Source organism: Aythya marila (assembly GCF_965140915.1).
Source record: "Aythya marila genome assembly, chromosome: 23".
NCBI lineage: Eukaryota > Metazoa > Chordata > Aves > Anseriformes > Anatidae > Aythya > Aythya marila.
This window is the reverse complement of record NC_139064.1, coordinates 7,060,056-7,072,912: the sequence shown is the minus strand read 5'-3', so window position 1 is coordinate 7,072,912 and position 12,857 is coordinate 7,060,056. Positions and strand designations below refer to the sequence as shown.

At 54.0% G+C, this 12,857-nt stretch overlaps 1 protein-coding gene across 2 annotated transcripts in view; it reads right to left on the bottom strand.

Annotated features, from left to right (window-relative positions):
• The window catches only part of KIRREL3 (kirre like nephrin family adhesion molecule 3), a 316,007-nt gene that overhangs the window by 13,038 nt on the left and 290,112 nt on the right, over nucleotides 1-12,857 (bottom strand). Inside the window, exons 8-13 of one of the 2 annotated variants that reach the window (XM_082778151.1) lie at nucleotides 10,377-10,525; nucleotides 9,848-9,975; nucleotides 7,306-7,432; nucleotides 2,498-2,598; nucleotides 2,191-2,389; nucleotides 1,294-1,329 (exon numbers count right to left, since the gene is read on the bottom strand). In XM_082778151.1, coding sequence (XP_082634277.1) covers nucleotides 1,294-1,329; nucleotides 2,191-2,389; nucleotides 2,498-2,598; nucleotides 7,306-7,432; nucleotides 9,848-9,975; nucleotides 10,377-10,525 — 740 coding nt within the window. The remainder of the gene's footprint in view (nucleotides 1-1,293; nucleotides 1,330-2,190; nucleotides 2,390-2,497; nucleotides 2,599-7,305; nucleotides 7,433-9,847; nucleotides 9,976-10,376; nucleotides 10,526-12,857) is intronic. The other variant, XM_082778152.1, reaches the window with a different exon arrangement.

The following is a 12,857-nucleotide window of genomic DNA, read 5'->3' as shown; positions in this document are numbered from 1 at the left end:
CAGCCACCCTTCTGCTGAGATCACTGGGACTTTCTGGGCTGCAGGTAAGGTGTTCTCTCACTTTTTGACCACAGATTTCACCCAGAACCTGATCTCAGCACCCTGATGGGTCTGAGCCCTATCTTGAGAACTGCAGAGTGACAAAAAAAACACGCTGCTTGAAGTGAGGCTTTTCTGCTCGCACTTGATCTAGAAAGAGCCTTTCATCTTCCCTGCAGAGCTTGTTTAAAGTGATGAAATTTGTGGTTTATACTGAGGCTTTTCAGTTTTTATCTCACTCATGAACTTTCTGCTGGGCCTGCCTATTTCTGGATTTGTCACTTGTCACCACGGCTGGACCAACAGTGACATGACTCTGGCAGCACTTGCTCTGTTCCCTGATCAGCCTGCCCAGCCTGCTGACTGCTCACCACCACTGCAGTGCAAGAGTTTCCCTGGGGCTCCTGAGTGCTCCGCGAGCTCAGGCTCGAGCAGTAGAGCCCCAAGGCACGCATCCTCAAACCATCGTCCTACAAGACACCAGCTGACTCACAGCAAGAAGCCTTTGGGCCTTTCTTCTCCTGGTAGCCTGATGCCACCTGCCAGGTGGTGCTCCTGACAGAGGTGGTAACTTGCTGCAGGATTCTGGCAGATTTTTTTTTTTTTTCGCCTTGGCTCTCCCAGGGAGATGTGGGGCAAAAGGGTGAGGGGGAAGGATGTGAGCAGAGAGCTTACTGGCTCTCAGCTTTAGGGCACAGGATCTGCAATTCAGAGCTGAGCGAGCATGAGTAGTAATGGTGAATGATGCCACTTGAGGATGATGGAGAATCATGCAGGGAATGGGGTGGGGAAGGTGCCTGAGGCTCTGCTGGGCTGCTAAAAAATGTGACTGCAAAGGGCCAGAGACAGGGCCCAGTGGCTGGGACAGCAAACCAGAGCCCAGAGACAACAGCAGTGTGACCCTCCCGGCAAGCTGAGCAAAGCTGACATCTGCAGACAAGCCTGGAAACTTGCACTTCCCCCTCTGGCTTGCCCCATAAGAGCATGTATGCAATCCCTTTAGGTGCAAAACATGGCTGTGTAGCATTATCCCCCTCTCAGTGGCTGGGGACTGGGGCACAGAGAGGCAGGGCAGCTCGCCGGGGAGCACGGAGCCGAGCGGAGACCGGAGTGCCCTGCTTGCCAGCCCCTGCCCGCACTGCTCTGCACCTTCCCTACACCCTGCCTGCCCTGCTGAGGGGAGGACGCCGGGTCCTCAGGCGTGGTAACGGCTGGGGACAATTCACATTCACCGTCAGCTCAGGATTTCCGTACCTGCTTGAATACCAGCTCCTGATTTCATTTCCGTACCTGTTTGAAAATAAAGCAAGTGTCCACAGCCGTGCACAGCCCAAGCGCCCATGCCAGCCTCGGGAGCGTTTCCTGCTCCCAGCGCAGGTCCCCCTGAAGGGGATGTCCTCTGCCACCCCACAGTGTCCCCTGCCTGGGGCAGGGACGTCCCCTCGCAGGAACACCCAGGTCTGGGGGCTCAGGCTCTGCCTGGGACCCCAGCTGGCGGCCGAGAGTTCCCGCCGGCTGGCAGCCGACCTGGAAAAACCACTGGCTCTGTTTGCATTGGAAGAAGCCCAAGGCTAATTTTAAGGGGTTCATTTAGCTCTGATTTAATCTGGACGGCAGCCTTGCCTATAAATCACAGCTTAATGAGAACAATCCACCTGCCTGCCCTGGCATTTAATAAAACAGAAGAGGACTGGAGTCCCTCCAGGAGCTAAGTGTTCCTCACCGTGGAGAGCCCCGAGCCTGGAAATCCCCTGGCCACCCCAGGAATCCCCCAAGGGCAGTGGGGTTCGGCAGGAGCAGCTGTTCCCATCTCTGTATGAATATAAATGATCCTGCAGGCTGCAGCAGGGGCACCGCCTTGGGCTGTGGGGCAGGGAGCAAGGGGTGCAGGATTGGACCATGCTGTCCAGCTTCAGCAAGTGGGACTACGCTGGGTAGCAGTGGCTTTGCAGGGCTTTTCCCACCTCCTGCCCCTCTGCCAGGAGCTGGTACCCTAAGGATGCAATCTGACACGGCTGGAGTGCTTTCTCCATCCTTCCTAGCTTCCTCTTTGACATCCCAAGGGCTTTTCAGAGCACATCCTGCCTCTCGTGGCATCTCCCAGCCCAGCCAGGTGCTAACCCACAGCAGCCCCCCGGCAGTGATGCCCACCTTGCTCTTTGAGCCGGATGATCTCTGTGTCGGAGCCGAAGCTGTTCCAGGCAGTGCAGTTGTAAATGGTTTGGAAGTCGGCCCGGACGATGTTGCTGATGGTCAGTGTGGAGATGACGCCTTCGTCTGTGCTGACTGTCTCCACCGTGTAGCGCCCAGAGGTCCCAGACTCCAGGACGTTCTCCTTCCAGGACCAAGCCTGCCAAGCAAGAGTGGGGTCAGCCTGGGGCAGGTACTTTGCCCACCCGCTGGGCACCCTATGGCTTGGACAAGCCCCACGGGTCGCTGCGCAGAGGGTGCTACTCACAATCCGGTCTGGCGGAGGGGTGCTGCGGATGAAGCACTTGATCTGCCCTTTCTGGCCGTGCAGGGCATGCTGTGTCTGTGTGCTGGAGATGATGGGTGGCCCTGCAAGAGAGGAGAGGAACACCGGTTTCACACACGGGTAGATGGTGATGCAGTGTACTGGTGACAGCTGGAGGTGGCAGAACTGCCAAAGCGCAAAAGGGGACGGAGAGGGATGGAGGAGCAGCTCCCTCACCTCCCGTGATGCACTCAGGGCACAGCTCATGGCACAGAGGGGGCTTTGCTTTAAAGCACTGCTTTTTTTTTTTTTTTTTTTTTTTGTCAAAGTGCCCTAAAAGCAGTAGGGTGTCCCTATCTCTGCTGCTGCATCCCTGGTGTTGGACTTGAGCACTCAGTGGAAATCTCCTTGGCAAACCTGGCTGCTTGCACCAGGAGCCAAGCAAGAGCCCAGCTCACATGGTAGTCCCCTCCTGTGAGTTTGTTAAGCAACAATTACACTAATTGCTCCCCAGGGGCTTAAGGAAGTGGTAGGGGAAGTGGTAGGAAGTGAAAATCACTACAATTACCCAAAAACCCCAACCTGCATTTTTTAATGCACTGCAGGTAGATGTGTGTTTTTACTCTGGGGTCCATAGATGGGTGTGATGCAAGGATGCTGAGAGCACAGGGGTGTGCTCATGGGGCACGTCCCTCCTTGGTGGAAGAAGGTTAGGAGAAAAGAGGTGGGAGATGAGAGCGGGTTTGGAGGATATTACCCTGAGGGAGCAGCAGCAGAACGGCAATCCTAATTGCTCTTTATTAGCCTCCTTAATTACAGCAGATTTGCATTTCTATGAGTGGCTTTCTGCTGGCATCAAGGTGGGATGCAGGCAGGGAAAGCGAGGCGAGGCGGTGGGGCTGCCAGCTCTCCCCATGCCCCGGCTTGGCTGGTTGGATGCTGGTTCTGGGCTGTGGTCTCGTTTGTCAGCCTGTCCCTGGGGTTATCAGCAAACACCATCATCTCATCAAACCCGCCCAGACGCAGGTGTCTGGAGTGATGCTGGCCATGTGCAAACATGCTGCAAATGCTCTCAGGCTCTGTCTGAGCAATAACAAGTGGAAGAGCTGTGGCAGGAGCAGTGACAAGAGCCCACACAGGGAGGCCAGTGCAGTGCAGAATCAGGCAGAGCTTTGTCCCGAGCTCAGGTCTCTGTTCAGTCAGAGTGGGACAGCTCACAGTGCTTGTCCTCTCTCCCATCTATCGATCCTTTGTGGATTTGCAAAGCATTTCTCTCTTTTTTTTTTTTTTTTTGACCCTGTGTCTGATATTTTCTTCTAAGAAAGTCTCAGCACGTGGGGTAAAGTGGTGAGAAACATATTTGTCCTGGGCATTCTTGACTGATCATTCTCCAAGTCACCAAGTTACGAATTTGCCCGATGAAAAAAAAGGTACTGAAGTGCTAAATTCAACTAATGCATCCAGTTGCTCATTGGCATTACCCCAGCGACACCTTTCTGTGCTGAAGTCTCACCCCCCAAACAATTCCCATGGCAATGCAGCTATATTCTTATTTTTTTTTTTTCTGTGATGCTATGAGGTAAGATACACAGAAAACCAGCTCTGTGCAGGACACTTAACTAACCAGAGACCAGAAACACCACATTTCCTCTGCCCAAGGGAAAGCAGCACAATTACTGTCCCCAAAAGTCCCACGGTAGGCACACTGGCACAGAGACTGCCTTCACGCATCTTCAGCAGGTCCATGACTGCTGCTTGGGGATGGAGCTGGTGTAAAACACAATCTGGACACTCACTGCATGCTTTGCAAACCTGGAAGTGCTGTGCACGAGCAGCACACATGCCAGTGGCTCGGGAAATGGCTGTGGAGAGCAACTGCTAACAGCAGGTGGGTCTAAAGCAGGCACTCAGGACTTGTTTTCCACTATTCAGATATAATGCTCATATCTGCATGTTATTGGACACTTTTTTGCCCCTTTTTATCTGTAAAAAAAATATGTAAAATTGTAAAATGTAAAAATTGTAAAAATTGTAAAAAAAAAACAACATTTTGTTGCTGCTTTCTGCCCAAATGGCCTTTTCAAAGATGATCTTCTTGGCACGCGTTCTCCTTTATCCACCTCTGAAAACTTTAAAGGAGCTGGCCTGGGTCTCCGGAGAGTCTGCTTTACCCCTTGCTTTGCCAATATTATAACAAATCCCTTGGGGTTTTGGCTGCTTCTGCTGACACGCAGCAGGATCTCGTCATACACCAGGGGTGGCACAGGGTGCGTCGTGTAAGCATCCTGGATCCCTCACCTCGTGCTAGGTGATGCTGCTCACCTACACTGATGGCTGATGAACCCACAACCAACAGTACCAAAAGCAGCGATGGTGTCTGTATGCCTAAATTAATAAAAAAGCTGTCTTCTTTCTATTTCAGTCATTGCATGTTACTTACAAATTCTGTGAGTGCACCAAGACTGGGTGACACTAGAGAAAAATGGCTTAATAATCATAAAAAGGATCATTTTCCCCAAGGAGAGTGGATTTTAAATGGCACAAATGCCAACGGCTCTGGGTTTTATTATTGCTTGAGGAGTTCAGAGTCAAAGGCTTATCATCATGATAATAGCAGATGACTAAAGACCATTTGTGAGATGAACATGCCCGGGAATAATAGCACAGAGCTGCAGCCTTGTTGCGTTCGAGGCTGGTGTTTGATTCTCCACCGGGCTCTGGCTCCCTGTGAAAGCTGCCAGTCCCTGGCTTGGCATGGAGCTGAGCTCAAGACAGCCCGCCGGCAAGGAAAGGCTTTAAACAATGTTGCTATGGATATAAATGACAGAGCTATTGGTTGCGGTTATTTTTAGCGTGCCGGTGCCAATTTATTTGCGCCATCCCGGAGGCTCGCACAAAGGAGAAGGCGGCTTGCTGGCTCAGGAGCATCACAGGATGGCTGCAACTTCTCCATCCTGCTCAAGGCCAAGCGAACCAAGCCCTGCTGATGCTGAAAATGGCTTGATGGAAAGCGTGGTTTGGTCCTGCAAAGCCCTCATGGCCAGGAGAATGGAGTGGCTTTGGCTTGCGCAGGGCTGGAAATCAGGCTGCTGCCAATTTATTGCAGTGCCACAAGCTCCTTGCTGCCTTCTTGCCTCTGTTGCTCCAGCCCTGCCAAACACAGCCCATTTGCATAATCCTCCTGCCCACTAGTGAGGCTCTGAATCCTATCTGCATCCTTTCAGGCTCGTAGCCTTGTGCCCCGGTGCTGGGGGAAGGCAGCTCTGGGCTGCTGCAGCTGTTCTGGGAGTGGATGTGGGTGCAGCCGGGCCAGGCTGGTGGGCTCAGGGTGGGTCGCTGGGTAGTGGGATCAATCTGGGTGGGATGGAGCTCCTCCCATCGGTGTCCCTGTGCCTTGGGACAGACTGACCTGCCAGCCTGTGCCACCAGCCCAGACACTTTCAGGTCCCTAACCTGACCGTGATGAATCCCAGCCTATGGAGAGAGGCACCCGATGGTCTTGAGACAATTGTGTCACCCGCTGGATTTAAAATCACTTGAAAATAGGAGGCGTTCAACTTCCCCTCTCAAATTGCAGTGCAAAAGGCTTGCAGAAGAATTCATTAGCAGGATTAGATGTGCCGTGTTGTGAGATGCTCCATTAGATGCAATGTGCTGTGCTGACGGGGGCTGCAGATGCTCCAGCTGTGGCACTCAGCACCGGGACGGGCACCACACCTGGGGACACAGCTCCAGGGCTCTGCTCCTTCCCTGCAGGGTCGGGAGCCCATGGTGGCCCTGAGACATGCAGCTGTCCCCTGGGGGTTGCAGCAGCCCCTGCCACCAGGAAGGGGTGCTCCCGAGGGGCTGCCCCACGCTGTGCACCATGAGCGGACCCCATCCCGCTGGGCGCCTCACTCCACGCTCACAGCAGGCAGCGACTAGTAGGTGCTGGGAAAGGAGCAGGTTCTTTGTTTGGGCTAATTTGTTGCTTTGTTTTCTGCAAGCTATTTTAATTGTAATTAAAACACAGCAGCCGGCAGGGAAGGAGCATGCAGGCGTCGAGGAGCTGAGTGGAAGTCGAGGGAGTGGTTGGGTTTCAGCATCCTGCTGCGTTGCCCTTGGCTTCCCTCCCTAGCATTATCTGCATTCAGAACTAATGCTGTGCCACTTCCCTGCTTATTTTCCTCTCTTTGTGACAGTGAGCAGGGACTGAAGCCTGCCAGTTTGTCATGCAGGTGAGAGATGATGCAAAATTCATCCTCTGTTTATACCATTTGCAGCCCGCCTGGCTCCTTCCCTTCATGCAGGGCACATCCAGGCTGCAATTCGTAACCGGCTGCTGCGGGGTCCTGGCCAGGGTGCCCTCAGCCTGCAGGGCTCTGGGGTGCTTCCCAGTTCCCCAGCAGGGTGAGGGAAGGGCCCAGTCCTGGCACTGTGCCGGGGCAGCCCCATGCAGCCACAGGGGGTTCATGGCACTGTTTGCTCCCTTGGGTGCTTCGAGCGAGTGATTATGCTGCCAGCCTCGGATCCAGGCTCAATTCCCAGCTCTCTAGCTGTACAACAGAGACAACAGTGCTCTCCGACCTTGCAAGGGTTTTGCAAGATAAATCTATTAAAGATTTAAAACGCCAGCTCCCAGCTACTCAATAACCCCCCGTTGATAATATGGAACCAAGTGGGTCTTAGTTAATCCCACAGGGCAGGAGCCTCTCTGATCCCACCCCTTGGGATTTGCTCCTGAAGAGACTACCCAAGGGGGTGATTCTAAATGCACTGCCACAAGCTGATGAGAACACCGGGAGGAATAGCAAGAGGGAAGCCAGAGGTACCGTTGACAGTGAGCGTCACCTCGCGTTCCCCTGCGCCGACCCGCGGTACCACGGCTCGGCACACGTACTTCCCGGCGTCTTCCTGGCGGACGGACTTGAGTGTCAGCTTGTTCTCATTGCTCAGGACCTGGAAGAGAGGAGGAGGCTGCTTTCAGGGTGAGCGATGGGAAGCTGAGCAGGAGATGTGGGTTACAAGCTCAAGGGCAGCTCAGGGAAAACAGGGATGAGGATAAGTGCAGTTTTAAATGGCGTGGAAATAGCACTGCTGTTGACCAAGGAATAAGGAAACTACCAAGTCTGTGGGGAAATAAAAGTCCTGATCCATTCACCTGAATTCTTGCAAGCTCACTTTTGCAGGAAGTCCCACAAGAGCTCAAGACAAAAGAGAAAAGCTTTGGTGCTGTTTCCTGGGAAAGCTTTGGCACAGCTGCCTTGTAACCAGGAGCAAAAAAGCCTTCCAGAGAAGCGTGCTCCACACTCTCAGTTCCAAGTTTTCAGGGGCCAAGCCTCGTTCAGGTGCAATTTCAACCCCAGAAGTGTGTGTGTGTGTGGGGGCAGCCTGGAGAGCTGGCAGCCGCCTGGATGGCCAGGAAATTTGGGCTGGGTTTGGTGGGCCCCAGCTGCATGGAGGAGACCGGCTGCAGCATGGTTATCAGCCACCCTGCCCTCCTGCCCCGGCCACGCAATCAGCAGCTTTGTGAAACCCTGGCAAGTGCCGAAGCACAGGGATCTGGCTGAGGACATCAGCAGAATCCCTGCGCAGGTGACATTTAAAAGATGTGGCTTTTAAGCAAGTGCTTCCCATGCTGGAAATGCATGCCCCAGGGGCTAACTCCTCCTGTTTGCTCTCCTCTCCCAGGACTTTGCAGGCTTGCAGGCTGGGGCCAGCCCCTCACCTCCCCATCCTTCCAAAATGCTGCAAGGTGCTCATGGCCAAGGGCTGAGCTGGAGCTGCTCATCTTCAATGCGGGCAGAGCAGATGCAGCCTGCGAATGCAAATGTTCCTTGGGAAAGGGCTCTTCCTGTGCTCAGTGGGAGTGCAACAAGACAGCAAATAATCTTGGTGGCCCTGCAGCAAGGAGAAGGGGACCCGGCAATAGTCAGAGCTTCAGATCCCCTCTGAGCCCCCTGTTTTAGCACTGGTTATGCAGATACCCATGCAAATGACTCCAGATTTGCAGATCTCTGGAGCAAAGGCCTTGCTTGGCCTCATCCTCTCTTCCATCTCTGATTTGTTTCCTTCCTGGAAAGGAGAAGGAAGGGTAGGAATCCTGTGGGAGTCTGAGAGTGGAGGGGCTGGAGAAGAGCAGCCCCAACCCCACACCTGACAGCCAGGGCTGTGAGCTTGGGGGGGTTACAAAGCAGCACCCCCTGCCAGCCTCCGCAGGGCTGATGGAAGCAGCTCTGCTGAACAGCTCCAGCAGCTCTGCTGGGCTAAACCAGGTGGTCCTGAGCCCCGAGGCTTCAAGCCAGCGTAGTTTGGCCACATGGAAGGGGAGAAGGCAGAGTTGTGTTGTGATGGACAGGCCCTGGAGCACGGCCGGGGCTGGGCAGGGTCAGGAAGCCCCTGTCCCCCTGTGCACGGCTCCTGCCACCACTCTGCAAGTTCCAGCAGCTTTGAGAAAATGAAATAGCAGCTTATGGTGTGAGAGCACTGCCTGCCTTCAAATAATGGTAACAACTGAGAGAAACAACAGCCACAGCCGAGGGATGGGAAGCCACCCAGGGATTACGGACACAGTGGGATTCCTTAGCTAATTCAAGCTATCAGCTCTCCCAAGTCTGTGATTGCTTCCCAGGAGATATTTTTCTTGGAGGTCATGGTGGTTTGGGAAAAACACGCCAGCAGTGAAGGCAGACGACTGCCTCATGCACGCGTGCAGCATTGGCGATGCCTGCTCTGTGTGCCAGGAGCAGAGGCACAGAGGCACAGCCTGTGCACCTCACCTGGCACAGCCTCATTGCCTTCAGCACACATCTGCCTGGATGAAGCTGAAAGATACTTTCAGACACAAGGCTGCGTGCCCCTCACAGGTGGGTTTCACTTCTCAGCCCTCCTTTAGCTTAACAGGCTCTGCTCAGCCCTCCTAATGGCAAAGGGGGGGTCAGAGCCTCTCACGCCTCCCTGAGCTGCGGTTAATATTTGCAAAACTCCTTACACTTCTCAGGACAAAAAGGATGTGGAGAAGCCTTCCAGGCCAGACCCAAGTGAGCAGAGTTGAGCATGTTGGGACGGGATCTCCTGGTCTTGCCTCCTGAGCCCTGAGCAATGTCACACTGGTCCTGCCGGGAGCTGTGGTCCCCACATGGTGCTCAGTACAGAGTGCTGCCAGTGCAAGGGTGAGAGATGCCCTCTGCTTAATCCTCTGCCCTCTGCTTAATCCTGGTTCAATCCAGCCTCTGCAAATGCACCCTGAGGGCGATGTCCCTAGGACTGGGTGGCAGTGATGGCACCCTGGCAGAGCTCTGGCTGCCCCTTTGCGCTTCCCACACGGGTGCCCCGCCAGCCCCGTGCCCCCAGCACCCTGGCAGCGACTCTCACCACGCCTGAGCCTCGCTTCATCCAGACGATGGTGAGGGAGGGGTTCCCCGTCCAGGCGCAGTTGAAGACGGCGTCCGAGCCCAGGTCAACGAGGAGGGACTGTGGTTCTGTCGCCATCCTGGGCCCGACTGTGCAGAGGAGACCAGCATTACCACTAGCGAGGGACTGTGCCATGCAGTAGCCCCCAAACCACAGAGGTCTCGGTGCCACAAGAAGCAGGGGAAGGTCTCCACATACCCACGGGCCACAGCCACATAAAGCCCCCAAGTGCAACGCACCCGAGACAGGAGCCTGCTGCAGTCCTGGCACGGCCAAGTGCCCAAGGAGCCCCCAGGGCTGTGGAAGGCAGGAGGAGAGCATGGCCCCACCAAAAGAGCCTTTTCAAAGCCAGAGCTGCAATGGAGCCCAGCAAGTCCTGGTCATCCCAGGCTTTCTGGAGCTGCCCCAGGAAGCTCACGTCCCTTTCCCGTTTATTTTCAGCAGCTCTGCTGGCCCCAGGAAGGCAGCCTCAAGCTGGCAGACTACTTACAGTAGACGTCCACGGTCCTGCTGATGTTGGTGCTGCCCAGCGCATTGGTGACCTCGCAGGAGACGGGCTCAAAGAAGAAGGTGTGGTCTACGATGGTTTCATAGAAGTCACCGGACGCTTCTTTTATCACCTGGCCTTTCTTTGCCCACCTGTCAGACAAGACAGAGCAAAGGGGGGTTGTGGTCTCGCGCTGCCTTCCACTTACACGTGAGTGATGATGGAGACCAGCACACAGCAGCCCATGGGGTGCCAAAGCTGCTCTAGACTGTAGGAGGGGTGTACCCACAGCCTCAACGTTGTCCTCATCAAAGGACATGGGGATTGCAACCGCAGCTCCTGGAGAGGAGACACCGAAGTGGTGTGTATGTATATCCCTACTGGAAGCTTTCAAAAATCCACCAAAATTGCTATTTCCCTGTGAAAACCTGTTTCACTGAAAATCCACCTTATTCCTTAGGACTGTGGGCCACAAAGAGTTCAGTGACAGGAGGGGTGGGACAAGGACAGTCTCTGCTGACAGGGAACACGATGTCAGTGCCTTGCCAACCAGCGTTGCTGGTCTTCCCACACCAAAACCACAAAAAACCTTTTCAGCTTCCCCCTGCTTTCACCTTCTTTCCCCTTTTCTTCTTCTTTATTTTTTTTTTCTGTCAAAGAGAACTTTATCCCTTGAAGGCAGCTGAATTCACATCACCCTGGAAAGCCAAGCTGGCATTTGCAGCACTGCAACTTGCAAATTGTCTTGGAGAACAAGCTGTCAACTCAGCACTTGAATTAAGCTGCTGTTTGCCAAACAATGAGCAAATGTGACCTAACGGGGCACCATCTGGCAACCTGCCACTGAGGCGCGGGTGGGGAAGCCAGGAGATGCTGTCAGGCAGCACCAAACTCCAGCCGCTCGTGGGAGGAAGAGAAAGCAAGCAGAGACACAGCCTGCGGAAAACATAACGAACCTCCCCCAACGACTGACAGGTAAGTTGGAGGGTGAGAGGATTTCCCCGAGGAATCTCTGATGCTCTTGTCTCAGGGCAGCTGTCCTCTGGTGGTGCTGGGTGACGTGGGTTGCTCGGGGAAGATGGGATGGGTTGGGGAAAGAGGCACAGACAGACTGTGCGGGGTGGGAGCCCAGCGCCAGCCCTTGGCATGCTCCATCTGTGCTACCAGAGCAAATTCCCTCTGCACCAGCTAGCGTGAACCTACTTGGAGCAGGAGAGCTGACCTGCAGGCTTCACCCACCAGCTGATGACACAGGGTTTCAGGAGGGAGGCATTGGCGGCAGAGGTGTGGCTGATTTGTACACACTTATCTGCTCTCTCTTTCCATTTGTTTTTGCACCTCTAATGGATGCTGACAGGCCACTGCAGCTTCCCTACCCTGCCTTCCTCCATGGATTCCCCCTTTATTAATGCATCAGGAGATGTTGCTTTGATTTCTGGGGCCTGTGCTTGACGAGGGAATCTCCCTGTATCAAAAAAAAACCACAAAACAGCACAAGTGACACCTTCCAGGTGCTGCTCCAAAGGGCTGCACAGTCCACCACCTTCAGGTGATGCCATTCTCCTTCCAGAGGGACTGAAACCCAAGCCTCTGCAGTGGCCCAGGAAAACACACGAAACGACCCTGCTTGATGCTTTATGTGTGTGTTTAAAACCCATCGCTTCTGCAAAACTGGCTTTCCCAAGCGCAGAGATGTGTCACAAACAGCAATTTTTCGTGCTTCAGCAGAGATCAAGGTTCTTGCACCGGTTTTCCAAGGCTTAGTACTGCTAAATCAATGTGGCTGAACAAGCGGTATGGATCTTTTATAATGTCAGATCAGTTTTTAATAACGATGGCTGATAACCCTCCTGTAAAGCTGCTCATGATGTGCTTGCAGACAGCCAGAAGGCAAGGTACTTCTGTTTTTAACAAGCCCATAACATGCCTTGCTCACCTATTAACCTCTCAGTAATTATTTATAAGCAGGATGTAAATAAAATGTACCCAAGAAGATGCAGAGGGTGTTCAGGTCCTGCCTGGGGCCAGCCACTCGGGGTGGCTGCACTGCCTCGCTGCCTTCTTCCCAGCACGCATCCTCCAAATGCACCCAGGGAATGCACAGGGGGGAACCTGGCTTCCCCCTTTCAGTTTTGTTCCTCTTGACCCCCTTGCACAGCTCATGGGCTTGCTAAGCCTTGAGGGCAGCGGTCCTCAGCTTTGATTTGGGGAAGGCAGCCTACAATTTCCACCTCTGCTACCTCTTCATCAAGCGTGAGCAGTGCTGGTGAGCCCGGTTCAAAGCCTTGCAGGGGATTTTCTTGCTTGATCTTCACCTGCCATGAAACTTCTGGTTGCAGGTAGGTTGCTCCCTTTGTGGCCGTGCTGGGATGTTGCTTTGATGTCCAGCTTGGCTGAGCATTTCAGCCAGACCCTCGCCCACTCCCCTGGCCCCCTCCCCTGCTTCAGCTCTTCACAATCTCATCCCAACATCTCCCAGCCTTA